Source organism: Eleutherodactylus coqui, chromosome 3 (assembly GCF_035609145.1).
Source record: "Eleutherodactylus coqui strain aEleCoq1 chromosome 3, aEleCoq1.hap1, whole genome shotgun sequence".
NCBI classification, from domain to species: Eukaryota; Metazoa; Chordata; class Amphibia; order Anura; family Eleutherodactylidae; genus Eleutherodactylus; species Eleutherodactylus coqui.
The window spans coordinates 18,316,303-18,343,808 of NC_089839.1; the positions used below are offsets into that span (position 1 = coordinate 18,316,303).

A 27,506-nucleotide genomic window follows, 5' to 3' on the forward strand; every position below is an offset into this window, starting at 1 on the left:
TCGGGGGAAGGGGGGCGCTTGAAATATAAGCTCTACCCCGAAAATCATCCCTAGCTGTAAAAAAAAGTAAAAAAGAAAAAAAATAAACTCACACAGAAGAGCTGTCCGGCTCTTCTCTCTTTTCCTGGCAGTCTTCAGCTGTCTTCTGGTGGCCGGGGATTGAAAAATCCCAGCCTCCAGAAAGCGCTGCCTCTGATTGGCTGAGCGCTGTGACCAATCAGAGGCAGCGCCCAGCCGTCATTAAATGACAGCTGTGCGCTGCTTCTGATTGGTCACAGCGCGCAGCCAATCACAGGCAGTGCTCGCCATTCATTTAATTCAGGGAAACTTGAAATCGTTTTCAAATTGCACAAGGTCACAACATAGCAAAATGTATAAAAGTGGAAGATGTTCCGGACGCCGTGTACATACAGTCGTGGGGAAAGCTCAGATGTCCCAATAGCATAGAACCAATTCCAGACTTCGGGCTCCTGGAAAGCGTGCATTGCATTCTCGCGGCCGAATTATCGCCAAGGGGAACGCAATTTAAAAACGCCCGTGGACAGGAGCCCTTCCCCATCTGGTCCCCCTAGATTTATGATTGCGATAGGTAAGTTTTCTCCCAGATGATCGGCCCTTACATCAGCGTTCAGTGAACTTCTCTGATTGGATTGTCTCAGCTCTGCTACATTCGACAAAGAAGTTCAAGAGGTTCTGCAACTTTGTAAAATTTGCTTCAATTCACTATTTATTAAACATGTTTACAGTCCGTGAATGGAAACATTCTTGTTTATTTCAGTGGCAGCACAGACCTCATTTCTCATGCGTCACAGCTGAGGGTTTGTTACAATGGTATCCAGTCCAGGCAGTTCTTCAGGTTAGAGCATTTGACCAGCGCTGACATAGTGTAGAAAATCGTAGTGTTGCTATATGTAGAATGCGGGGTATATGGCAGCACACCCTGAAGGGGAGCATTGAATTTTTGCATTCACTGACAGCAATCAGAGGTTTTGAAATGGTGATGAATTAGGTTAGAGCATTGATTAGCGGGGTTATCAGACAATCCACTTCAGGAGGGCTGGCTGTACTAAAATAACAAATTGGGCTGTACTTACCTCTCTGCCGGGATCCACGCTGCAGTCCCAGTGTTTGTTGTGATAGCTGCTATCGCAAGAAATCATATGACTGCGGCAGCCAATCAGAGGCTGCAGTGTCACCGCTCGTTCTTCTGGTGGGCTCACATCCTGAGCGCCGCGATGCCAGGTTTTTTAAAAGGGGAAGGAAAAAACAAAAATGGTAGAAAAAGTCCAATGTCCTTAAGGCCGGAGTGGTTAGTATAAGCCCCGCAGCCTCGGCCGCGGGGTTCACCACATCTACTGGAGCGCTTTGATCTCTCACGCTTGCGCCAGACGTTTGCGGACGTGGATCATGTATCCGTTTTTGCCGAGCCAGATTTGTAACGGCGCGTTTCGGTCTGCGAACGTCTGCTGCATGTGTGAGAGATTAAAGCGCTCCAGTAAACCTTGGGAGGGCGGAGTTTATGCTAAGTGGTAGTCTGGGCCCCGCCCACCACACCGCGGACACTTGTATGCTTTCAATAGAGAAGAAAACTAAGTTCTTTATGGAAATCGCTCTAATTCCGCGCCCTGCAGGCGTGCGACCGCCACTGCCACGGTAACCGAACGACTCCATGTGATCCCAATACAGACAATATTTAGCCCAAATTTGGGGAGAGGCTCTCTGAGGACCATGTGGTGGGGGAAGGGAAGCAAGAACAGAATAGGCCCAGCACAACGGCTGTCACTAGAAGCCGAGCTGTTGGTATATATCATATATATGTGTAGGGTCTTGTACATGTCTTGTTACTCCGCACTCCGACTGCAGGGACGAACAGTATATAATGGAGCTTCTCCCTACTGAGCACTATGGGTGCAGGTGCTGCAGGGAGGACCGGTAACCAGGGGCAACCGAGTCCGCAGGGAGGAGGCGTGGCACGCAGCGTGACGTACAGTTGGTACTTACACGCATGGTAACGTGAAGCTGAGGAGGCGGGGCACGCACGGTGACGTCAGGCTGAGGAGGCGGGGCGCTCTGTTCCTGGGACCCGCTGTCGAAGGTAAGTGTGGAAACATGGCGGAGGCTGTAGGGTCATGTGACCCGGGGTGAATGTCCGCGTGCAGATTAACGCTGTAAACCGGGAGTCATATGAGATAATATAGTCCGTCCAGATAGGGGAAGGGGGTCAGCTCTGTGTATGTGACCATGTGATGTGTTTCTGCACAGGGACGACATGGCGTTCTTACAGCGAGCGCTGAGCCTGACCTGGAGGATGGCCGCCACACAGAACCTGAGGTGAGGAGACCCCCGGATACCCCACAGCCGCCCCTCCAGTGCATCAGCACCGCTAACCCCCTCCCCCCTCCCCCATGGTGTTGGAGCCTCCACCCACGGCGCAGGCGTTGGTGCCCTAGCCCCCACCCCCCTTCCCGTGGTGCAGGTGTTGGCAACCCCCACCCCCACTGTCTGTGGTGCTGGCGTTGGCGCCCTCAGCCCCCTCCCACCGCGGTGCAGACGTTGCCCCCCCCCCAATGCAGCGGTGTAGTCGCTGACCGCCTCCTCTTGTGTTTTCAGCCTCTCTGCTTCGTGCGCCGCCATCCAGAAGATGACTCGTGTCCGTGTGGTGGATAACAGCGCCCTGGGGAACACCCCGTACCACCGGCCGCCGCGCTGCATCCACGTCTACAACAAGTCGGGGGTGGGGCAGGTCGGGGACACCATCCTCCTGGCCATTAAGGGTCAGAAGAAGAAGGCCATCATCGTGGGGCAGAAGCGGCCGGCCGGCTGCATGACGCCGCGCTTCGACTCCAATAACGTGGTGCTGATAGAGGACACTGGGAACCCTGTGGGCACCCGGATCAAGACCCCCATACCAGCCTGGCTGCGGGGGAAGGGCGCAAAGTACTCCAAAGTGCTGGCCATAGCTTCCACCTTACTGTGACGGCTGCACACCGGCCCCGGGGCCACCACTGGGGGGCATCATCCTTCCGGCCGGTGGAGGACATAGAACTCGCAGCTGGATCCGGGGTCTCCTCACTGTAAATGCAGGACTTGTTTATTAAATGATGTTTGTACAGAGATGGCTCCACCCCTTATTGTGGCTCCACCCCTTATTGTGGCTCCACCCCTTATTGTGGCTCCACCCCTTATTGTGGCTCCACCCCTTATTGTGGCTCCACCCCTTATTGTGGCTCCTCCCTTCTTCCCTGATCCCTCCCATTGGTGGGCAACTTGTAGTTTATAATCTGTTCCTAATATAATGTAACCAGCGACCTCCTGCGGAGTGTTTGCACATATATAGCCAAGCTGCAGTATAAAGCATGGGGGACAAGAGCAGCAGTGTGAGCTTCTATCCACTGAATGGCCTCTTTATTAGCCCTCTTATGATTGGTGCTTCCCTGTATGAGCGTTATCCCCGTGACCGCGGAGCAGAACATCACGTGACGAGTTTTCCATGGATCACTTCCGGTGTGAATCCACATTAGATGTAAAGATCCAGCGATCGGAGCGACTCCCAACGAGGTCGGCCATCGGTGCGGGACTAGACGGGGGTGGTCTACAGAGAATGACGCGACTGAGGAAAACATCCAGCGGAAGGGGGTCCTGTGGATGTAAACAACTCATCACCGAAAGGGGTCGGAGGAGGATGTCAGGAATCGCTCTAACCAACAGGAGCTGCACAGTCAGCTGAATACAACGCTGGAGCTCCGACTAACGTGTCCGTATGCACAACTCGCAGCTCCTCCGCACGGATGGGATATAACAGCAGGCGACCAGTTCCAGCGCCATTGTGTCTAAGAGAAACAAAGACGATACTACAGCGGGCAAAAGAGCAGAAACGTATCACCGAGCAGCGGAAAAACATCTCCTGGTCAGAGGGATGCGGATTTCGTGCTGAATTTGGTTCAAGCAGCATGAATCGCTGACCCCTTCCTGTCATCCGGACAGAACATGTCAGCACCGCCATCTAATCTGCGTCAACTACAAGGAGCTTCCTGTCCGCAGGGGCCGGTATTCCTGCAGAGCGAGGTCGTCCCCTAGAGGAGTCGACGCCACAATAAATTGCTGCAGGTCTGGCAAGGGGATGGCGTCACTACGCTCCTGCAGAGGTTTAGGCCGGCTTCCCACAGGCGAGGAAATCGCACAAGATCAGTGCGCTGCGCGACGCACACATATGAGCCCCGATCTTCTGAATGGTATTACACACATGAGCGATGTTTTCCTGCATAGCACCGCGATTCGGGAATCAAATCGCGGCATTGTCTTCAATGGGACTGGCGTCAGCAGCGCGCCACATCCCGGGCGCACCACATCCCGGGCGCACACGACTGGCGTCAGCAGCGCACCACATCCCGGGCGCACACGACTGACGTCAGCAGCGCGCCACATCCCGGGCGCACCACATCCCGGGCGCACACGATGCGGGGTCTGCCGCTGAAAATAGTGGCAACACTGCAATCCTCCGCCGCGGCTCACAGCCACTCCGGAGGTTCCCTGCATCCCCCAGTGATGCAAGGCTGTTCTCACATCCTCGGAGATTTCACATGGACGGCAAGCGCTATATGGGGGCGGGATTACATGTCCTGATATTGCGCTTGCCCGTGTGACGTTAGCCCTAGGCAGGCAAATACATCTCGGCTCATTCAGACGAGAAATCGCTCAGTCGTTCTTGCTGTATGAAGGACCGAGCCAACAATGGCGGCAGAACACGAGCAAATACAATGTAAGCGATAAACCACAACAACAACCGGACGCTCATCGTTCACTTTCGCTTGATTGAACGATTCAGTCTAAAAGGGTCGTTCAGTAAAAAAGATAAAACCGGACTGCAGTGCACTTCAAAAGGAGGACCGAGGCTGGGAGACGGGGGGAGGACCGAGGCCAGGGGAGGACCGAGGCCAGGGGAGGGACAGGAGAGGACTGAGGGGCGGTGGAGGGGGGAGGACCGGGGGACGGGAGAGGACCGAGGGACGGTGGAGGGGGGAGGACCGAGGCCGGGGGACGGGAGAGGACCGAGGGACGGTGGAGGGGGGAGGACCGAGGCCGGGGGACGGGAGAGGACCGAGGGACGGTGGAGGGGGGAGGACCGAGGCCGGGGGACGGGAGAGGACCGAGGGACGGTGGAGGGGGGAGGACCGAGGCCGGGGGACGGGAGAGGACCGAGGGACGGTGGAGGGGGGAGGACCGAGGCCGGGGGACGGGAGAGGACCGAGGGACGGTGGAGGGGGGAGGACCGAGGCCGGGGGACGGGAGAGGACCGAGGGACGGTGGAGGGGAGAGGACCGAGGGACGGTGGAGGGGGGAGGACCGAGGCCAGGGGACGGGAGAGGACCGAGGGACGGTGAAGGGGGGAGGACCGAGGCCGGGGGACGGGAGAGGACCGAGGGACGGTGGAGGGGGGAGGACCGAGGCCGGGGGACGGGAGAGGACCGAGGGACGGTGGAGGGGGGAGGACCGAGGCCGGGGGACGGGAGAGGACCGAGGGACGGTGGAGGGGGGAGGACCGAGGCCGGGGGACGGGAGAGGACCGAGGGACGGTGGAGGGGGGAGGACCGAGGCCGGGGGACGGGAGAGGACCGAGGGACGGTGGAGGGGGGAGGACCGGGGGACGGGAGAGGACCGAGGGGGGACGGGGGAGGACCGGGGGGGACGGGAGAGGACCGAGGCCGGGGGACGGGAGAGGACCGAGGGACGGTGGAGGGGGGAGGACCGAGGCCGGGGGACGGGAGAGGACCGAGGGACGGTGGAGGGGGGAGGACCGAGGCCGGGGGACGGGAGAGGACCGAGGGACGGTGGAGGGGGGAGGACCGAGGCCGGGGGATGGGAGAGGAGCGGGGGAGGACCGAGGCCAGGGGACGGGAGAGGACCGAGGGACGGTGGAGGGGGGAGGACCGGGGGACGGGAGAGGACCGAGGGGGGACGGGGGAGGACCGGGGGGGACGGGAGAGGACCGAGGCCGGGGGACGGGAGAGGACCGAGGGACGGTGGAGGGGGGAGGACCGGGGGACGGGAGAGGACCGAGGGGGGACGGGAGAGGACCGGGGGGGGACGGGAGAGGACCGAGGGGGGGACGGGAGAGGACCGAGGGGGGGACGGGAGAGGACCGAGGGGGGACCGAGGCCGGGGGACGGGAGAGGACCGAGGGACGGTGGAGGGGGGAGGACCGGGGGACGGGAGAGGCCTGAGGGACGGTGGAGGGGGGAGGACGGGGGACGGGAGAGGACCGGGGGAGGACGGGGGAGGACCGAGGACGGGGGGGGGGGGGGGGGGAGACATTTATCCAGCAAGGTGTTTTGGTGTCAGGATGGCACGGTCCTCCGCCGGTTCTAATACTGCTGCTCTGGATGCCACGAGTGACGTCATCTTGTCACGTGAAACAAGCAAAGATGGAAATCCATCCATCAGTACATAAAAATAGGCAAACAAAACTCAAATAAAGATGCAAATAGGTTTTTATATGTAAATTATATTAGCTTCTTTCTCAAGTCGGTTCTATAAGGAGGTGGTCACTCCAGCAGGGGTCCCTATTGCTACCTCTCCAGCAGGGGTCCCTATCGCTACCTCTCCAGCAGGGGGCAGAAGCATGAGTAGAAGCTTCTGGGCCCCTATGCAAAATCTGTAACAGGGCCCCCAACTATGTTTTATTCATAGTACTGGGCTCCCTATATGGAGAAGAGAGGCCTTATGGGCCCGTGTGCAACTGCATCCTCCCCATCCCCTATAGTTACACCCCTAACAGGGGGTTCACTATCATGACACCTCCAGTGGGGAGCCAGTATAGGTACCTCAAGGGGGGGGAACACTATAGCTACCTCTCTAGCGGGGGAGGGGTCACTATAGCTACCTCTCCAGCTGGGCTGTGTGTGTGTCACTATAACTACCTCTCCAGCGGGAGTGGGGTAGGGTCACTATAGATACCTCTCCAGCAGGGGTTATTATAGCTACCTCTGGTACTGGTGTACCTTGACGCCACCGGAAGCTAGGGATTTGACAGGGCTTAGATGGAGGAACGCCCCTGTCACACCCCCTAGCTTTCGATTGGCTGCCGACTCAACACAACTCAGAGAGCCGACAGCAGCGTGGAAGGAATTTTGCCGTGGCGTGGAGGGTTAGGGGTAGTTTCACTATTAGGCTTACATTATTAGCCTCCCCTCTGCGTTTCCTCCTGCAAGTCCTGCACATCCATACCCAACGCTTCATTGGGCAACAGATTGCGTCTGTCAGTATTGACGCCCCTGGGGCGCGGGGAAGATGCAGCAGCTGAGGGCTACTCGGCTCCCATTGGTCCTCTCAGGAGCGGCGCTGGTGACCGTTGCTGAAGGCAGGGGAGCGGAGTTGCCGTCAGCAGCTGCCTCCGCTGAAGCTGGGGACAGCATGTGACGGGCTGCTACATAGCCCTGAGCGCCTCTACATCAGAGCCGAGGCTCCCACTCCCAGCCTTACGGGTGACAGGCCCCCAGCCAATCAGAAACTGGGGGCGTTAGTGAATTTTTACACTGCTGTATTGTCACCACCCCTTACTTCTGGTGGTGACATAATACACCAGTACCGCTACCTCTCTACTGTAACTACATCAGAAATAGTGTAATATGTTTCCACTGGAAGTATGTGTTGGCCAGGCTCACCTACAGGTCACGTCCCAAGCTACCGCTCAGTACTAGTAGGCGGCTCCCAGCCCTCCTCATCCTGACCGATGCCGGAGTGTCAGCTCTCCTGTCTGGCATTGGTCGGTCGAAAGGAGTGTCCAGAGCTTTCTGGTTGCAGTAATGCCGAAACTGAGTGTCAGCCTCCCGTCCAGCACCACTCAGGAGGAATGTACGGGAGCTTCCTGGCTGTAGTCATACAGAAGCTGGGAGCCTCAAACTGCTACGTCTCCAGCAGAGGTTGCTATAACTACCTCTCCAGCAGAGGTTGCTATAACTACCTCTCCAGCAGAGGTTGCTATAACTACCTCTCCAGCAGAGGTTGCTATAACTACCTCTCCAGCAGAGGTCGCTATAACTACCTCTCCAGCAGAGGTCGCTATAACTACCTCTCCAGCAGAGGTCGCTATAACTACCTCTCCAGCAGGTGTCGCTATAACTACCTCTCCAGCAGGTGTCGCTATAACTACCTCTCCAGCAGGTGTCGCTATAACTACCTCTCCAGCAGGTGTCGCTATAACTACCTCTCCAGCAGGTGTCGCTATAACTACCTCTCCAGCAGGTGTCGCTATAACTACCTCTCCAGCAGGTGTCGCTATAACTACCTCTCCAGCAGGTGTCGCTATAACTACCTCTCCAGCAGGGGTCACAAGAACTACCTCTCCAGCAGGGGTCACAAGAACTACCTCTCCAGCAGGGGTCACAAGAACTACCTCTCCAGCAGGGGTCACTAGAACTACATCTCCAGCAGGGGTCAAAAGAACTACCTCTCCAGCAGGGGTCAAAAGAACTACCTCTCCAGCAGGGGTCAAAAGAACTACCTCTCCAGCAGGGGTCACTAGAACTACCTCTCCAGCAGGCGTCACTATAATTACATCTCTAGCAGGGGTCACTAGAACTATCTCTGAAGCAGGGGACCACTATAGCTACATCTCCAGCAGAGGTCACTATAACTACATATCTAGTAGGGGTCACTATAACTACCTCTCCAGCAAGGGTCACTATATATCTCAAACAGGTGTCATTATAACCATTTACAGCAGAGGTCACTATAACTACATCTCAGGCAGGTGTTACGGTAAATACATCACCAGCAGGGGTCACTATAACAATCTCTCCAGCAGGTGTCACTAAAACTAAATCTCCAGCAGGTGTCACTATGGCTACCCCTCCAGCAGGGGTCACTATAAGTACCTCTCCAGCAGGTGTCACTATCCCTACAGCTCCAGCAAGGAGCAGAGGCATAACTAGATGCTTCTCTGCCCCTATGCAGAATCTATAACAGGGCCCCCAACTATGTTTTATTCATAGTACTGGCATCCCTCTATGGAGAAGAGAGGCCTTATGAGCCCCTAAGGCTCCTGGGCTCGGGTGCAACCGCATCCTCCCCATCCCCCATTGTTACTTCCAGCGGGGGGTCACTATCACGACACCTCCCAGGTGGGGTCACTATATCGACATCGCCAGTGGGGGTCACTATAACTACCTCTCCAGCAGGGGTCATTATAGCTACCTCTCCAGTGGGGGGTCACTATAGCGACCTCTCCAGTAGGAGGTTATTATAACTACCTCTCTACTAGGGGTCACGATCGCTCCTCTCTAGTAGGTGTTACTTCAATTACATCAGTAATAGTGTAGTATGTCTCCACTTGAAGTATGTGTTGGTCGTGCTCACACACAGGTCACGCCCAAAGCTCAGTACTAGCAGGCAGCTCCCAGCCCCCCTCCTTATCCTGACTGGTGCCATAGTGTCACCCCTACGGTCTGGCACCGGTCGGTTGATCGGAGCATCCAGAGGGAGCTTCCTGGCCGCAGTAATGCCGAAACTGAGCGTCAGCCCTCTAGTCCGCAACTGCTCTGGAGGAGTGTACGGGAGCTTCCTGGCTGTAGTCATGTAGGAACTGGGAGCCTCAAACTGGTAATGAGTGGAACTAAAGTATTTTGTCTCTGCCAATCGGGAGCTTTTGCCAGCTTGGGGCATGGCTCTTTCATGTAGGTGAGCCCAGCCAACCCATACGTCTGGTGGAGACATACTACACTTATACCAACTACATCTCCAGCGGGTGTCACTATAAGTAAATCTCCAGCAGAGGTCATTGTAACTTCATCTCTAGCAGGTGTCACTATAACTACATTTCCAGCAGGTGTCACTATAACTACCTCTCCAGCAAGGGGCACTATAAGTACCTTTCCAGCAGGGGTCACTATAAGGACCTCTCTAGCAGGGGTCACTATACCTACATCTCCAGCAGGTCCCACTCTAACTACATCTCCTGCAGGTGTCAGTATAACTATCTCTCCAGCAGGGATCACTATAACTAACTATTCAGCAGAGGTCACTATTTCTACCTTTCCAGCAAGGGACACTATAACTATATCTTCACCAGGAGTCACTATAACTACCTCTCCAGCAGGAGTCACTATAACTACCTCTCCAGCAGAGGTCACTATAACTACCTCTCCAGCAGGAGTCACTATAACTACCTCTCCAGCAGGTGTCACTATAACTGCATCTCCAGCAGGAGTCACTATAACTACCTCTCCAACCGAGATAACTATTATTACATTTCCAGCAGGTGTCACTATATATAGATCTCCTGCAGGTGTCAGTATAATTACATGACCATCAGGTGTCATAACTACATCTCTAGTAGGTATAACTATAACTACCTCTCCAGCAGGGGTCACTATAACTAAATCTCCAGCAGGGGTCACTAGAACTACATCTCCAGCAGGGGTCACTATAACTAAATCTCCAGCAGGGGTCACTATAACTACATCTCCAGCAGGGGTCACTATAACTAAATCTCCAGCAGGGGTCACTATAACTACATCTCCAGCAGAGATCACTATAACTACCTCTCCAGCAGGGGTCACTATAACTACCTCTCCAGAAGGTGTCACTATAACTACCTCTCGAGCAGGGGTCACTATAACTACATCTTCTGCAGGAGTCACTATAATTACATGACCAGCAGGTGTCAATATAACTACCTCTCCACAAGGTGTCACTATAAGTACATCTCCAGCAGGGGTCACTATAACTGCATCTCCAGCAGAGATCAATATAACTTCTTTTCCAGCAGGTGTCACTATAAGTACATCTCCAGCAGAGATCACTATAACTACCTCTCCAGCAGGTATTACTATAACTACCTCTCCAGTAGGTGTCACTATAAGTACATCTCCAGCAGGGGTCACTATAACTACCACTCCAGCAGAGGTCATTATAACTACCGCTCCAGCAGAGGTCACTATAACTACCTCTCCAGTAGGTGTCACTATAACTACCCCTCCAGCAGGTATCACTATAACTACCTCTCCAGTAGGTGTCACTATAAGTACATCTCCAGCAGGGGTCACTATAACTACCACTCCAGCAGAGGTCATTATAACTACCGCTCCAGCAGAGGTCACTATAAGTACATTTCCAGCAGGTGTTACTGTAACTACACCTCCAGTAGGGGTCACTATATATAGATCTCCTGCAGGTGTCAGTATAATTACATGACCATCAGGTGTCATAACTACATCTCTAGTAGGTATCACTATAACTACCTCTCCAGCAGGGGTCACTACAACTGCATCTCCAGCAGGTATCACTATAACTAACTCTCCAGCAGGGGTCACTATAACTTCCTCAACAGCGGAGGACACTATAACTACCTCTCCAGCAGGGGTCACTATAACTACATCTCTGGTAGGTGTCACTATAACTACCTCTCCAGAAGGTGTCACTATAACTACATCTTCTGCAGGAGTCACTATAATTACATGGCCAGCAGGTGTCAATATAACTACATCTCCAGCTGGTGTCACTATAACTACATCTCCAGTAGGGTTGATTTTATCTACCTCTCCAGCAGGTGTCACTATAACTACATCTGTAGTAGGTGTCATTATAACTACCTCTCCAGCAGGGGTCACTATAACTACATCTCCAGCAGGGGTCACTATAACTGCATCTCCAGCAGAGATCAATATAACTTATTTTCCAGCAGGTGTCACTATAAGTACATCTCCAGCAGAGATCACTATAACTACCCCTCCAGCAGGTATCACTATAACTACCTCTCCAGTAGGTGTCACTATAAGTACATCTCCAGCAGGGGTCACTATAACTACCACTCCAGCAGAGGTCATTATAACTACCGCTCCAGCAGAGGTCACTATAACTACCTCTCCAGTAGGTGTCACTATAAGTACATTTCCAGCAGGTGTTATTGTAACTACATCTCCAGCAGGGGTCACTATATATAGATCTCCTGCAGGTGTCAGTATAATTACATGACCATCAGGTGTCATAACTACATCTCTAGTAGGTATAACTATAACTACCTCTCCAGCAGGGGTCACTATAACTAAATCTCCAGCAGGGGTCACTATAACTAAATCTCCAGCAGGGGTCACTATAACTACATCTCCAGCAGAGATCACTATAACTACCTTTCCAGAAGGTGTCACTATAACTACATCTCCAGCAAGGGTCACTATAACTATATCTCCAGTAGGGTTGATTTTATCTACCTCTCCAGCAGGTGTCACTATAACTACCTCTCTAGCAGGTGTCATTATAACTACCTCTCCAGCAGGTTTCACTATAATTACCTCTCCAGCAGGTGTCAATAGAACTACACCATGAGCAGGTGTCACTATAACTACATCTCCAGCAGGGGTCACTATAACTGCATCTCCAGCAGGGGCCGCTATAACTGCCCCTCGAGCAGGTGTCATTATAAATACCTGCCCTGCAAGGGTCACTATAAGTACATCTCCAGTAGGGGGTGATTTTAATCTACCTCTCCAGCAGGTGTCACTATAACTACATCTGCAGCAGGTGTCATTATAACTACCTCTCCAGCAGGGGTCACTACAACTACCTCTCCAGCAGGGGTCACAATAACTACCTCTCCAGCAGGTGTCACTATAACTACATCTCCAGCAGGGGTCACCATAACTACATCTCCAGCAGGGGGCACTATAACTGCATCTCCAGCAGAGGTCAATATAACTTCTTTTCGAGCAGGTGTCACTATAAGTACATCTCCAGCAGAGATCACTATAACTACCTCTCCAGTAGGTGTCACTATAACTACCTCTCCAGCAGAGATCACTATAACTACCTCTCCAGTAGGTGTCACTATAACTACCACTCCAGCAGAGGTCACTATAACTACCTCTCCAGCAGAGATCACTATAACTACCTCTCCAGTAGGTGTCACTATAACTACCACTCCAGCAGAGGTCACTATAACTACCTCTCCAGCAGAGGTCACTATAACTACCTCTCCAGTAGGTGTCACTATAAGTACATCTCCAGCAGAGATCACTATAACTACCCCTCCAGCAGGTATCACTATAACTACCTCTCCAGTAGGTGTCACTATAAGTACATCTTCAGCAGGGGTCACTATAACTACCACTCCAGCAGAGGTCACTATAACTACCTCTCCAGCAGAGGTCACTATAACTACCTCTCCAGTAGGTGTCACTATAAGTACATCTCCAGCAGGGGTCACTATAACTACCACTCCAGCAAAGGTCACTATAACTACCTGTCCAGCAGAGGTCACTATAACTACTTCTGCAGCAGAGGTCAGTATAACTACCTCTCCAGCAAACGTCACTATAACTACTTCTGCAGCAGAGGACACTATAACTACCTCTCCAGTAGGTGTCACTATAAGTACATCTCCAGCAGGGGTCACTATAACTACCACTCCAGCAGAGGTCACTATAAGTACATCTCCAGCAGGGGTCACTATAACTACCACTCCAGCAAAGGTCACTATAACTACCTGGCCAGCAGAGGACACTATAACTACTTCTGCAGCAGAGGACACTATAACTACCTCTCCAGTAGGTGTCATTATAACTACCTCTCCAGCAGGGGTCACTACAACTACCTCTAAAGCAGGTGTGATTATAACGACCTCTCCAGCAGGGGTCACTATAACTACCTCTCCAGCAGGGGTCACTATAACTACATAACCAGCATGTGTCACTATAACTACCTCTCTAGCAGGTGTCACTATATCTATTTCTCCAACAGAGGTCACTATTATTACTATCATTATTTTCTAGCAGGTGTCAGTATAATTAAACGATCAGCAGGTGTCATAACTACATCTCTAGTAGGTATCACTATAACTACTTCTCCAGCAGGGGTCACTATAACTACATCTTCAGAAGGTGTCATTATAACTACATCTCCAGCAGAGGTCACTATAACTACCTCTCCAGCAAGGGTGATTAGAACTACCTCTCCAGCAGGGGTCATTATAACTACTTCTCCAGAAGGTGTCACTATAACTTCCTCTCCAGCAGGGGTCACTATAACTACATCTTCAGAAGGTGTCATTATAACTTCATCTCCAGCAGAGGTCACTATAACTACCTCCCCAGCAAGGGTGATTATAACTACCTCTCCAGCAGGTGTCACTATAACTCCATCTGCAGCAGGTGTCACTATAACTATATTTCCTGCAGAAGTCATAATAATTACATGACCAATAGATGTCATTATAACTACACCTCCAGCAGGGGTCACTATAACTACTTCTCCAGTGGGGGTCACTATAACTACATCTACAGCACATGTCATTATAACTACCTCTGCAGCATGTGTCACTATAGATACCTCTCCAGCAGGGGTCACTATAACTACATCTCCAGCAGGGGTCATTATTAATACCTCTACAGGAGGGATCATTATAACTACCACACAATTAGGTGTCACTATACCTACATATCCATCAGAGATTACTATAACTACCTCTCCAGCAGGTGTCACTATAACAACCTCTCCAGCAGGTGTCACTATAACTATATCTCCAGCAGGTGTCACAATAACTACCCCTCCAACAGAGGTCCCTATTATTACTTTTCCAGCAGGGGTTACTATAACTACTTCCCCAGAAGGGATGATTATCTCTACCTCTCCAATAGGTGTCACTATATATACATCTCCTGCAGGTGTCAGTATGATTACCAATCAGCAGGTGTCATAACTACATCTTTAGTAGGTATCACTATAACTACCTCTCCAGCAGGGGTCACTATAACTACCTCTCCAGCAAGGGTGATTAGAACTACCTCTCCAGCAGGTGTCATTATAACAACACCTCCAGCAGGGGTCACTATAACTACATCTCCAGTAGGGGTCAGTATAACTACATTTGCAGCAGGTGTCATTATAGCTACGTCGCCAGCAGGGGTCACTATAACTACCTCTGCAGCAGGTGTCATTATAACTACCTATCCAGCAGGGGTCACTATAACTACCTATCCAGCAGGGGTCACTATAATTGCTTCTCTAGCAGAGGTCATTATAACTACATCTCCAGCAGGGGTCACTATTACTACATCCCCAGCAGGTGTCACTTTAACTACCTCTCCAACAGGGGTCATTATAACTACCTGTCCAGCACGTTTCACTATAATTTCCTCTCCAGCAGGGGTCACTATAACTACATCTCCAGCAGGTGTCACTATAACTAACTTTTCAGCAGGTGAACTACAACTACTTTTCCAGCAGGTGACACTATAACTACATCTCCAGCAGAGATCACTATAACTACCTCTCCAGCAGGTATTACTATAACTACCTCTCCAGTAGGTGTCACTATAACTACATCTCCAGCAGGGGTCACTATAACTAACTTTTCAGCAGGTGAACTACAACTACTTTTCCAGCAGGTGACACTATAACTACATCTCCAGCAGAGATCACTATAACTACCTCTCCAGCAGGTATTACTATAACTACCTCTCCAGTAGGTGTCACTATAACTACCTCTCCAGTAGGTGTCACTATAACTACCTCTCCAGCAGGTATTACTATAACTACCTCTCCAGTAGGTGTCACTATAACTACATCTCCAGCAGGTGTCACTATAAGTACCACTCCAGCAGAGGACACTATAAATACATGTGCAGCAAGGCTCACTTTAACTACCTCTCCAGCAGAGGTCACTATAACTAACTCTACAGCAGGTGTCAGTCGAGTTACATCTCTAGCAGTTGTGACTATAACTACCTCTCTAGCAGGGTTCACTATGACTGCATCTCTAGAAGGTGTCATTTTAACTACCTCTCCAGCTGGGGTCACTATAACTAGCCCTTCAGCAGGTGACACTATAACTACTTTTCCAGCAGGGGTGACATATAACCACCTTTCCTGCAGGGGTGACATATAACTACCTCTCCAGCAGGGGTCACTGTAACTTCATCTTTTGCAGGTGTCAGTAGAATTACATCGGCAGCAGTGGTGACTATAACTACATCTGCAGCAGGTGTCACTATAACTACCTCTCCAGCAGAGGTCACTATAACTACCTCTCCAGCAGAGGTCACTATAACTACCTCTCCAGCAGGTGTCACTATAACTACCTCTCCAGCAGGTGTCACTATTAGTACCTCTACATCAGGTGTAATTATAACTACCGCTCCAGCAGAGGTCACTATAACTACCTCTCTAGCAGGTGTCAGTTGAATTACATCTCCAGCAGTTGTGACTAGAACTACATCTCCAGCAGGGGTCACTATAATTATATCTGCAGCAGTGGTCACTATAACGACCTCTCCAGCAGGGGTCACCATAACTACATCTCCTGCAGGGTCACTATATCTACCTCTCCAGCAGGGGTCACCATAACTACATCTCCTGCAGGGTCACTATATCTACCTCTCCAGCAGGGGTCACTATAACTACCTCTCCAGCAGTGGCCACTATAACTACATCTCCTGCAGGGTCACTATATCTACCTCTCCAGCAGGGGTCACTATGGCTATATTACCAGCTGTTGTCTCTATAACTACCTTTCCAACAGGGGTCACTATAACTACATCTCCAGCAGGGGGCAGAATAACTACATCTCCAGCAGTGGTTAATAATAGTACCTCTCCAGCAGGGGTCACTATAACTACATCTCTGGTAGGTGTCACTATAACTACCTCTCCAGCAGGTGACACTATAACTACATCTCCAGCAGGTGTCACTATAACTACCTCTCCAGCAGAGATCACTATAACTACCCCTCCAGCAGGGCTCACTATAACTACCTCTCCAGCAGGTGTCACTGTAAGTACATCTCCAGCAGGGGTCATAGTCAGCTGATGGATGCAGGTTGATGTCACCGCTGTGAATCTATCCAGAGAATGTGAACTGTAGAAGGATTGAGGGTGGAGACATATGACCTCTCTGCCAGCCTCCATGGTTGGGGGGGTCTGAGTGTTATCAGGGGTCTAGTAGTCAGAGGTTAATTGGTGGCTCTGCAGGACCCTCTGTGTCTTCTCATCCCTGAAGGTGGAACTCCTGGAGAAAACCTGCTGCAGACCGCAAGAGAAATCCAAGGAGGTTCATGAGAAGTGTAGCGAGTGAGACCGCTGGGTCCGATGTGAGTGATGACAATCTGTAGATTATTTAGGACTGAAACTAACGAGAGTGATATATGTTATTTGAGATGTACAAATTAGATTGTAAGCTCCTGGGGCTAGAAAGGAGTATCAGACGTGAGCGAGCTCCGGGGATGATGGGAGTTCTATAGACATAATATCACTGGATCTTCTTTTGTTTCTTCTCTCTTGTCTTTGTTCCCCTCCTGGCTTGTGGCTGTAGGTCCCACCTCTTGGCACTAGGTGGCAGCCTCACTCCCATCATGATAGGGTTCTGCTAAGTTGGGGTGGCTCAGTGCGGAGTTGGGTCTCTGTATCCACACTGCGCTCACCTAGAGAGAGCTGCCAGGTAATAAGCGGACGGCGATCTGATACATGTCTCGCGGCTCACACACCTATATAGTGAAGCTGCGCCCCCTACGAAGGTGTGACACTCACTCCGCTATGGGAGCTGTAATGCCGCACATACATGGCGACCTTTCTCGTGCGAGTTTTGTCCTTTTGCGAAACGCACAATAACGACACGTTTTTCTTGCAAAATGCATTATAGTTGCAGAAAAAGCGTGGGCGTAAGGCCGCCCGCGCACGGCAATGCCAAATTCTGCATTCAGGAGCCCGCAGCAGATCCCGGCCCTGACAGCAGCGGCGCCCGCGCGTACCTGTCGCTTCTTCTCTCCAGCTGTGCTACAGATAGCCGGACATGCGCAGTACAGATTTTTTCCGTACACCATCGCTAGGTGATGATGCAGAATCCACGACCCGTCCACGATGCTAATTGCGGACAGACGGCTTCTACTGACGTTCGCGCAAAAATAGAGCATGCTGTGATTTTTCCTGAGTAAGAATCGATTTCCCCTAGCACGCCATTGCGGTATTTGCTGTGGATTCGCATTGCGAACGCCCTCCGCAGATCCGCAGCAAAATTCCACCCGTGTGCGTGCGGCCTAAGAGTGCGATATTGGTGACAATGTCTCGGACTAATATCGCACCGGGTCATGTAAATACAGCCCTGATGAGGAGGCGCTGTATGGTCCTCTCCTACCCCTAGATTTCTCCGTCTGAGGTCATATTTACGCCGGCGAGGAGGAGATCAGTCCGAGAAACCTGGACGAATCCTGCATGGTTAAAACCACAATTTTTCTGCAAGTGCGGTGCGTTTTGGAAGAATCCGTATCGCTGTAACGCAAGTTTTCTGCCCGCTTTTCATAAATGTGAAAAAAAATTGCACGTTCTTCCAGTACTTAATAGTAAAACCGCAGCCGCCTGCGCAACAAGCATAATGCGATTTTTTTTTTGCTTGCCATAGGCAATAATGGGCGATATCACCCAGAAATAGGACATGGCGCAATTTTTCCATCTCGCAGAATCGATACACAAACAAACACATCCACGTAAAGAGACCCTTTACAAACAATGGCTTCTATTGTCGAGGGAGTTTTGTGTGTTTCGCAACCTAGAGAACTTGCACAAGAAAATTGGCCGCGTGACGACTGGCCGCGTCTTCGCTTTGGAGACAATTCCCTTTCACACAATACAGTGAAATGTGACTTTTTCGAACACGCGGTGTTTTCTTAAAGCCACAGCGCACCCTTTTCTGAGCGGTCCAGCCTCATCGTCGCCGGCTCAGGACATAATGGCGGTTTTCCTTACGAGCTGATCTAGGAATGACTGTCTCGGTGTATCACACATGCGGTTTTATTGCGGTTTTTGCCAGATGGATGCATCTCCGCATGGTTCCTGGGGCGGCTCTGTAGCGGCATATAGAAATGATGAGAGTTGTAGTGCGAGGAGTCAGGACTTGTGATGTCACAACAATTATAATACATATTAGTAGAAATAAGCGAATCCGCGAAACTGACCCCGGAGGGCGACCCTGCTGCCATCTATGAGCGTTGCAGAATACGCCGCCCTTGAATTCCGCACCAAAATCTACATGGCGAACGGCGGATTTTGATGCAGAATTACCGGCAGAATTCTGCTACTTTCAGTTACGTATCAAAAACCGCACATTAGTCAGGGGGGCGTATTCGGCAACGCTATTGTGGCATATTCCGTCCTGTGGGACAGGTCCCTAACGGGTCCATCTGGCTTACGCCATGCCCTGCGGTATTTTACCGGATGAAATGGCGCTATTCCGACCAGGATTTTGCGCTGGAGGCCCTGAACGTAGATGTGAACGTAGCCTAACCCCTATCTGGGGTCTCTAATTCTACAGACCCTTTGGTGACATGTAGCAGGTGCAATGAGCTGAGCATCCAGCAGGGGGCAGCACAGGCTCAGAGACTGCTATTTATGAATGGAGAGTGTCAGCAAGGCCACCCCTCCCGCTCCCCCATCACTGAGAGGCTACATGTCTGTCTGCACGTTTTCGGTGACTCACAGGCTGCGAGGGGGGCGGGGGGTTCAGCTGCTGCGGTAAATGAAAGAGAACGCTTGAAAGAGACGATTAGATATCATTACGTCGCTGTTAACCCTTTCCCGATCCTTTATGTCCTTGCAGCTGGAAAACCGGATTTAGTTGCACTAAGTAATTTCATCGCTATTTTTATACGATCGCGACGTGGGCAGCTTTGTCTGGTAAATGGCGACTTTTTTTACCGTATTGTCATTGACTTACACGCTGCGCGGCATGAACTGATCTAATATTTATGTACCCGCCTAACAATGGTCATTAGGTTACATAGGTCACCTGCCCAAGAAGGGTTAATGGGCAGCAGGTAGTCGGCTGATGTCACCTTTTACCTAAATTCCAGCGTCCCGCAGTTCTTCGTGGCGCTTCTTAGATTTAGGCCACACTCTCATGAGTGTATACAAACTCGTCCGCGTTTTTCTCGTCTGTGAACAGTTCTGTACGTCCGTCCTTTAGTCCCGTATCTGTATTTCATATCTGCAAAAAAAGTGTGAAACAGACTCCAATATATATATTTTTTTCCATTAACGGGTTCATAAAACACGGACAGAACGCGGATTGCGAGTCTTGTCCACAAATCGGACCAGAATATTGCACGCTGCGCGGACAGTGCGTTGGGTTCAGGACTCGTCGGCTCCGGATCTGATGCCGATTAATGATGAGAAAGAAGAATTCCCCGATGAATCAATAGCCTGAGCCTTGCTGTTAGGAAGCAGCTATCATTGCGTGTGACCTTGTAAGACTGGCATGTGTCAGTGTGGAGAGAAGTGTAAGCTCTGCTGCCCAGGACTTCCTTCCCTCTTCGGAAATAGCTGGTCTCAAGGAGACGGAGGAGTCTGGAAGGGCACAAAGAGGTCTGAAGAGGAGAGTGATGTCTTGTCCAGACTCCATTCTCCTCTGCAGAAGACAGAGGGGTCTGGAGGAGGACAAAGGGGTCTGGAGGAGGACAGAGGGGTCTGGAGGAGGACAGAGGGGTCTGGAGGAGGACAGAGGGGTCTGGAGGAAGACAGAGGGGTCTGGAAGAGGACAGAGGGGTCTGGAGGAGGACAGAGGGGTCTGGAGGAGGACAGAGGGGTCTGGAAGAGGACAGAGGGGTCTGGAGGAAGACAGAGGGGTCTGGAAGAGGATAGAGGGGTCTGGAAGAGGACAGAGGGGTCTGCAGAAGGACAGAGGGGTCTGGAGGGAGACAGAGGGGTCTGGAAGAGGAGGACAGAGGGGTCTGGAAGAGGAGGACAGAGGGGTCTGGAAGAGGAGGACAGAGGGGTCTGGAAGAGGAGGACAGAGGGGTCTGGAGGAGGACAGAGGGGTCTGGAAGAGGACAAATGGGTCTGCAGAAGGACAGAGGGGTCTGCAGGAAGACAGAGGGGTCTGGAAGAAGACAGAGGGGTCTGGAAGAAGACAGAGGGGTCTGCAGAGGAGAGTGGAGTCTGGAGAAGACAGAGGGGTCTGGAAGAGGACAGAGGGGTCTGCAGAAGGACAAAGGGGTCTGCTGAAGGACAAAGGGGTCTGCAGAAGGACAGAGGGGTCTGCAGAAGGACAGAGGGGTCTGGAGGAAGACAGAGGGGTCTGCAGAGGAGAGTGGAGTCTGGAGAAGACAGAGGGGTCTGAAGTGAGCAGAGCAGTTTGGAGAGGTTAGAGGGGTCTGAAGTGAGCAGAGCAGTTTGGAGAGGTTAGAGGGGTCTGCACATAGAGGAGTCTGCAGAGGAGAGTGGATTCTGGAGGAGACAAAAAAGCCTGGAGAGAACAGAAGGATCTGGAGGATGATAGAGGAGTCTGAAGAGGACAAAAGAAATCGGGAGGTGGACAGAGGGGTGTGGAGGAGACAGAAGAGACTAGAGAGGGAGAGATGTCTTCATGGGGACATGGGAGTCTGGAGGATGACAGTGGGGTCTAGAGGGGTCAGAGGGGTCTGGAGGAGGACAGAGGGGTCTTGATGGGAACAGAGGTGTGTGGAGGAGATGAGAGGGGTTGGAGGATGAGAGGGTCTGATGGAAGGCAGAGGTGTTCGGAGGAGGTCTGTCCATGATGCTTACCACAAATGAAAGTAATTTACCAAAAAATGCTGTTGTGAAGGTGCAAAGAGTAGATGGTGCCCTGCTGAGTGACTACTGGTATCACTTACAGACTGGATGACACCCAGCTTTCCTGGACTCCAGAACGGTTACCCTGCTTTATGAGGTAGTGTTATATAACCTGCCATTTCACTGCTGCATAAATAAGCAGATTCATAATTCAGGAATCTAATCCTTTGGAAGATGTATTGGCCTTCATGCTTCTCATCACCCAGCTTTTCCAAGGAAAGATGTAAGACTGCCCCTAAAAACCAACCAGAATGCCCCATGAATAGTGCTAGAAAATGCCTACAATAAACAGTACCAACCAGTATGCCCATGAATACTGTTGGAGAGTTCCTTGATAAACAGTGCCAACTAGAATGCCCCATGTATGGTGGCAGAGTGCCCCAATAAGCAGTGCCACCCAGAATGCGGCCAAGGAATTGTGCTGACCATTGCCCTATGAATAGTGTTACAGTTCAATAAAAAATGCCAATGAATACCATAAGAGTAGTGCTAGAGGGTGTTCCCAATGAACAGTGCCAACCGGTATGCCCATGAATAGTGGTAGTGTTCCCAATGAACAGTGCCAACCAGCATGCCCATGAATAATGCTAGAGAGTGTTCCCAATGAACAGTGCCAACCAGCATGCCCATGAATAGTGCTAGAGAGCGTTCCCAATGAACAGTGCCAACCAGTATGCCCATGAATAGTGCTAGAGAGTGTTCCCAAACAGTGTCAACCAGAATGCCCATGAATAGTGCTAGAGAGCGTTCCCAATGAACAGTGCCAACCAGTATGCCTATGAATAGTGCTAGAGAATATTCCCAAAGAACAGTGCCAACCAGTATGCCCATGAATAGTGCTAGAGAGTGTTCCCAATGAACAGTGTTAACCCGTATGCCCATGACTAGTGCTACAGACTGTTCCCAATGCCCATGCTGTGCCCTGTGTTTGTGTATAGTGCTGGTGATGGCAGGGTTTGTGCCCATGCTGTGCCCTATAGATGTATATAGTGTAGGTAATGTCAGGTTTGGTGCCCAGGCTGTTGCCTGTCGATGTATACAGTGTAGGTGATGTCAGGGTTGGTGCCCATGCTGTGCCCTGTGGTTGCACATACTGCAGGTGTTCTTAGGCTTGGTGCCAGCATGCTGTATCCTGTAACTTTATGCGAGAACAGCTGCATGTGCAGTTCATGAGCTACGTGATTCCCGAGAACACAGGTGAGAGCCAAGCCCCTCCCCCACACCTGCCGCTATACTTCCATCATGACCATCACGCCATCATCCATGTGACTCACATCCTGCACTTTCTCCTGGGGCACAGAGCTAGCAATCTATACTGTAGATCTGCACATACGTTCATATAATCAGCAGGTGCAACCTGTCCCGTCCTTCTAGTTGGAGTTGTCCCTCATTGCTGATTAGTGGGTTCTGACCCCACCCCATAATTGCTGCTCACCTCCCTCTAGTACAACTGAATGCATGCACAGCATCCTGTGATATCAATAATCTCCTGTAGGAATCAGCCTGAGATCCTCTGTGCTGCGGCTGATCACAGGGGGATCTGAACAAGGGATCCCTCCAAGTACTCATTCACACACGGCTTGTCCAGGCACAAGGAGAATGGAGTATAATGAGGATGAAAGCGACTGATCAGAATGCAGCAGAACATTCTGGATCCATCAGCGGGGTCCAGGCTGCAGAGTCCAGATCTGTCAGTATGTGTAGTCTGCAGATTCCAGGTGTGTCAGAAGAGTTCAGGCTGCAGCTTCTAGATGCGTTAGTGCAGCGAGCATGACCGAACGCGGACCGGTGACAGTAATAGGGTAGTCACGGCGGCTCTGCCACTTCCCTCCATCTTGGAAAATCGCAGTCACAGTCATATGCAAGAGCGGTGAAAATAAAAATAACAACAATAAAAAAAACAGTTAACATAAAAATAAACATTAGTCTATCGTGATGCCAGCCTGCATACGGGCAGGGACCCGCGCCAGGCAAAAAATAAATAAAAAGAAAAGAAAACGGGGATAACCTGAAAAACCGAGAAAAATTGGGTTAGTAGTCCTTACATTCCTGCAGAGCTGTGTGGTACCTCAGTGCAGTTGTTATTCATGGTGGGAAGTAATCAAGCACACAGTCTGTAGAAAAAAGACATTTTAACTTTTTATTGCAGGGTAGAGAGGGAATAGAGCGACGTTTCAGCAGACATCCACAGGTCAGATTCACTGACACTAACGGTTGCATCACATTGATTAATGGTAATATAGGACTTTAAATCACATTTGCAGACATAGCATTGCAACATGTTCTCCGGGTGGCTATGGCAACACATTGCAGTAAAACACTTCCAGCTTTCTACCCTGGCTTTGACTAATGTTGAATAGACACATTACTGACTCGATTCTCTTTGTCTGCTTCTCTCTTATCCTTCTATCTCTCTTTCCTACTTTCTCACTTCCACAAAACTCAACTGTGGCTGCTTTACTTTCTGACCTCTCTCTTTCCATAATTCCGTTGGGCTTGTACTCACACTTCATATCCTTCTTCCCACCACACTGATTTAGAATTGATGACCTCCTTCTTCTCCCCAGTCTCCTTCAGTCTCTATTGAGCTGGCTAGACTTAGGCCTCCCTCACACAGGCGTTTGCAAGGACTTTGCGTTTTTCAATCCTCATTCACTGCGGCGTGTGTTTTGCCAGCGTGTTGGCTGCATTTGCAGCGCAGCTTGAAAAAAAAAAGAAAAGCAATACTCACCTAGCAGGCGCCGTCCGGGTCCCTCCCACGGCTCTCTGGTGCTCCTGGAGACTTGCTTGCAGTTGTCAGCGCCGACAGAGCATCTCTTGCTGGTAACGGGAATTGAAAACGCCGACTCCAGCAAGAGATTGCTCCAATTGGTTCTTGAATGCTGGCTCAGCCAATTAGAGCAATCTCTTGCTGGAGGTGGGGTTTTAATCCCCTTTAACAGCAAGAGATGTTCTGTTGGCGCTGACAACTGCAGGCAAGCCTGCCCGGAACTGCGGAGAACAGCGGGAGGGACCCGGACGGCGCCTGCTAGGTGAGTATTGCTTTTTTTTCAGATAATGTAGCTAGGGAGACTCATAGGATTTAAAAACGATGAAACGTCCAAAAATAGAACATGCACTGCTCGAAAATCTGTCTACGCCTGTGTGAGCGGTCCCATTATAAACAATGGGAGTGTAGAGATAGAAAAAGGAGCAGCATCCAACGATGTTAAACTGAAGATATCAAATGTATAGCAGACACAGCTGCATATTGGTGTGTGGGAATAAAGAACCATACTTTGAGACATACAAGCTGTGTCTGCTATACATTTGATATCTTCAGTTTAACATCGTTGGATGCTGCTCCTTTTTCTATCTCTACACTTCTGGATTTACTGGGGACGCCAGTCCAGTCCTCACAGGAAGCTTGCATCTTTGCGTTCATACTGAAACAGAACCCCTCCTGAGCAGGATCTGTCCGTGAGTGCTGCTGCCTAAAAACATTTGTTTGCAGTAAACAATGGGAGCGTTGTACCAGGATAATCGCAGTAAAAAGCTCCTGTGTTAGGTGGGCCGCAAATGGAACTCCCTAACCCCACCCTCTCTCTCTCTTTTGTACCCTCTGCGTCTACCAATCCTGAGCGAGGGCCCAACTAACTGTCCAATACCCAAGCTACCTAAGGTTGATTGACAGGAGTGATAGGAGGTTAATTGACATTCTGCTTAATAATGCAGAGTTAGCTAATGGGGACATTAGAAATTAACCTCTAATAAACTAATTACTCATGTTGCCTGATAATTAAAACATGTAACACAAATCGTTTTCCACATTTTCTACTGAGTAGAAATATTCACCCTGACACAGTGATAGACGTGCTGTAGGATCCCAACTCTGCGGTACGACATTAGCAGAGTCGAGTCTGCAGATTCTGAAACCATCAGTAGTATTCAGGCTGCAGTTTTTGGGTCTGTCAGTTGGGTCCAGGATGCAGAGCTTGAATCTGTCAGCAGAATCTAGAATGCAGGGTCTGAATCCATCAGCATTGGCCAGGCTGCAAATCTCAGATCCATCAGCAGGCTCCAGGCTGTAGATTCCGAATCCATCATAAAAGTTGTGGTTGCTTAGTCTGAATTCATTTGTAGGGTCCAGGCTGCAGAGCGCGGAGCCATCAGCAGGGTCCAGGCTGCAGAACCCAGAGCCGTTAGCAGGGTCCAGGCTGCAGAACCCAGAGCCGTCAGCAGGGTCCAGGCTGCAGAACCCAGAGCCATCAGCAGGGTCGAGGCTGCAGAGCCTGGAGCCGTCAGCAGGGTCCAGGCTGCAGAACCCGGAGCCATCAGCAGGGTCCAGGCTGCAGAGCCCGCTTCCGTCAGCAGGATCCAGCCTGCAGAGCCCGCTTCCGTCAGCAGGGTCCAGCCTGCAGAGCCCACTTCCGTCAGCAGGGTCCAGCCTGCAGAGCCGGCTTCCGTCAGCAGGGTCCAGCCTGCAGAGCCCGCTTCCGTCAGCAGGGTCCAGCCTGCAGAGCCCGCTTCCGTCAGCAGGGTCCAACCTGCAGAGCCCACTTCTGTCAGCAGGGTCCAGCCTGCAGAGCCCACTTCTGTCAGCAGAGTCTGGATCCCTCAGCAGATTTCAGGCTGCGGAATCCAGTAGTGACATTCTATTAGGGAATTACTATTTATTACTTCTCTTGATCTTAAACTCTATCAAGAGATTATAGAAGTTAGTTTGACTGATTGCATACTCTAAAAACCGTGATAACAGCCTGAATGTTAGGGGATGGCGAGAGGTTAGCGAGTGGTTTGGCTGCTACAGAAACAGTTTAGGCATTGTATGGTGGCATTATATGGACATTAATTGGGAGTGATTGAATACAGATCTTACCTGATAATAATGAGAATGACCTGAGGATGGTTCTCATGACTGCAGTCAGGTTCTCTCTTCTGTGGGGCGGTGCAGCTCTTGTTCCGTCTTCTCCCTGCATAAAAACAACCAATGGCACAAAAGTCATGAAGAAATGCTGGAAACAGGACTACAGCATGAGAATGACCTGGAGAAGGCAGAACATTTTACAGTCTGGTCGCCTTCTCCTCTGACCTCTGAGATCAATGGTGGACAGACTGCAAAATTACCTTCTCATCCTGCTGTGCCCGAGAGGAGCGGAGCTGCAGTACCGGATAAGATGATAGACCGTGGAAAAATAACCTAGTTCTAATATATACTATCACTCACCTCAGTATATTATATACTGTACTATACCTCACCCTAATCATAGACTATCACTCATGTCCGAACATGATTGCCTTCCAAGTATAGGGGCTTAGCGGTGGGTCCAAAGGTGACTATAAAGATCTATTCTTGATCCGCAGGTTCTTTCGCAGTGAGGACATCGGTTTCCAAGTGGAAGACGGTCCCAACAAGGGTTGGCTTGACATTCTTTCCTCTTAATACGTTTCTCCCTTTCGCCATCTATTCGTGCCTCTTGGAAATTCATAGTGCTGTTGGTAATGGCTGACCCTCAAATTGAGCGCTTGAGGGCCAGGGCTTCCCAGTCCTTTATGTCTATGCCACAGTTTGTAAGTTTAGCTTTAAGCTCATCTTTAAATCTCTTTTGCTGTCCACCAACATTCCATTTTTGGATCTTGAGTTGAGAGTATAGTAGTTGCTTTGGGAGACGGCGATCGGGCATTCGCACAACATGGCCCATCCAGCGAAGTTGATGGTGAAGGATCATTGCTTCAGTGCTGGTCATCTTTGCTTCTTCCAGATCGCTGACATTTGTCTGACTGCCTTCCCAGGAGATTTGCAGGATTTTTTGAAGTCAACGCTGATGGAATCGTTCCAGGAGTTGAGAGTGACGTTTGTAGATGGTCCACGTATGGCAGGCATATAACAGGGTAGGAAGGACAATAGCTTTATAAACAAGCATCTTGGTATCCCTACGAATGTCCTGGTCCTCAAACCTC

General features: G+C 50.8%; 1 protein-coding gene across 1 annotated transcript; it reads left to right on the plus strand.

Annotated features, from left to right (window-relative positions):
* The first annotated feature begins 2,000 nt into the window (after nt 1–2,000).
* MRPL14 (mitochondrial ribosomal protein L14) lies at nt 2,001–3,114 on the plus strand. The gene is made up of 3 exons (XM_066595233.1): nt 2,001–2,095; nt 2,263–2,331; nt 2,611–3,114. Exons 2-3 carry the CDS (start codon nt 2,270–2,272, stop codon nt 2,975–2,977), a joined length of 429 nt encoding a protein of 142 aa, XP_066451330.1. The 5' UTR covers nt 2,001–2,095; nt 2,263–2,269; the 3' UTR covers nt 2,978–3,114.
* Nucleotides 3,115–27,506: the final 24,392 nt, after the last annotated feature.

Excerpts from the sequence above, each read along its gene's own strand:
- MRPL14 (XM_066595233.1), top strand. The coding sequence starts at position 2,270 with ATGGCGTTCTTACAGCGAGCGCTGAGCCTGACCTGGAGGATGGCCGCC. Across the intron at positions 2,332-2,610 it reads GCCGCCACACAGAACCTGAG|CCTCTCTGCTTCGTGCGCCG; the intron begins GTGAGGAGACCC and ends TTGTGTTTTCAG.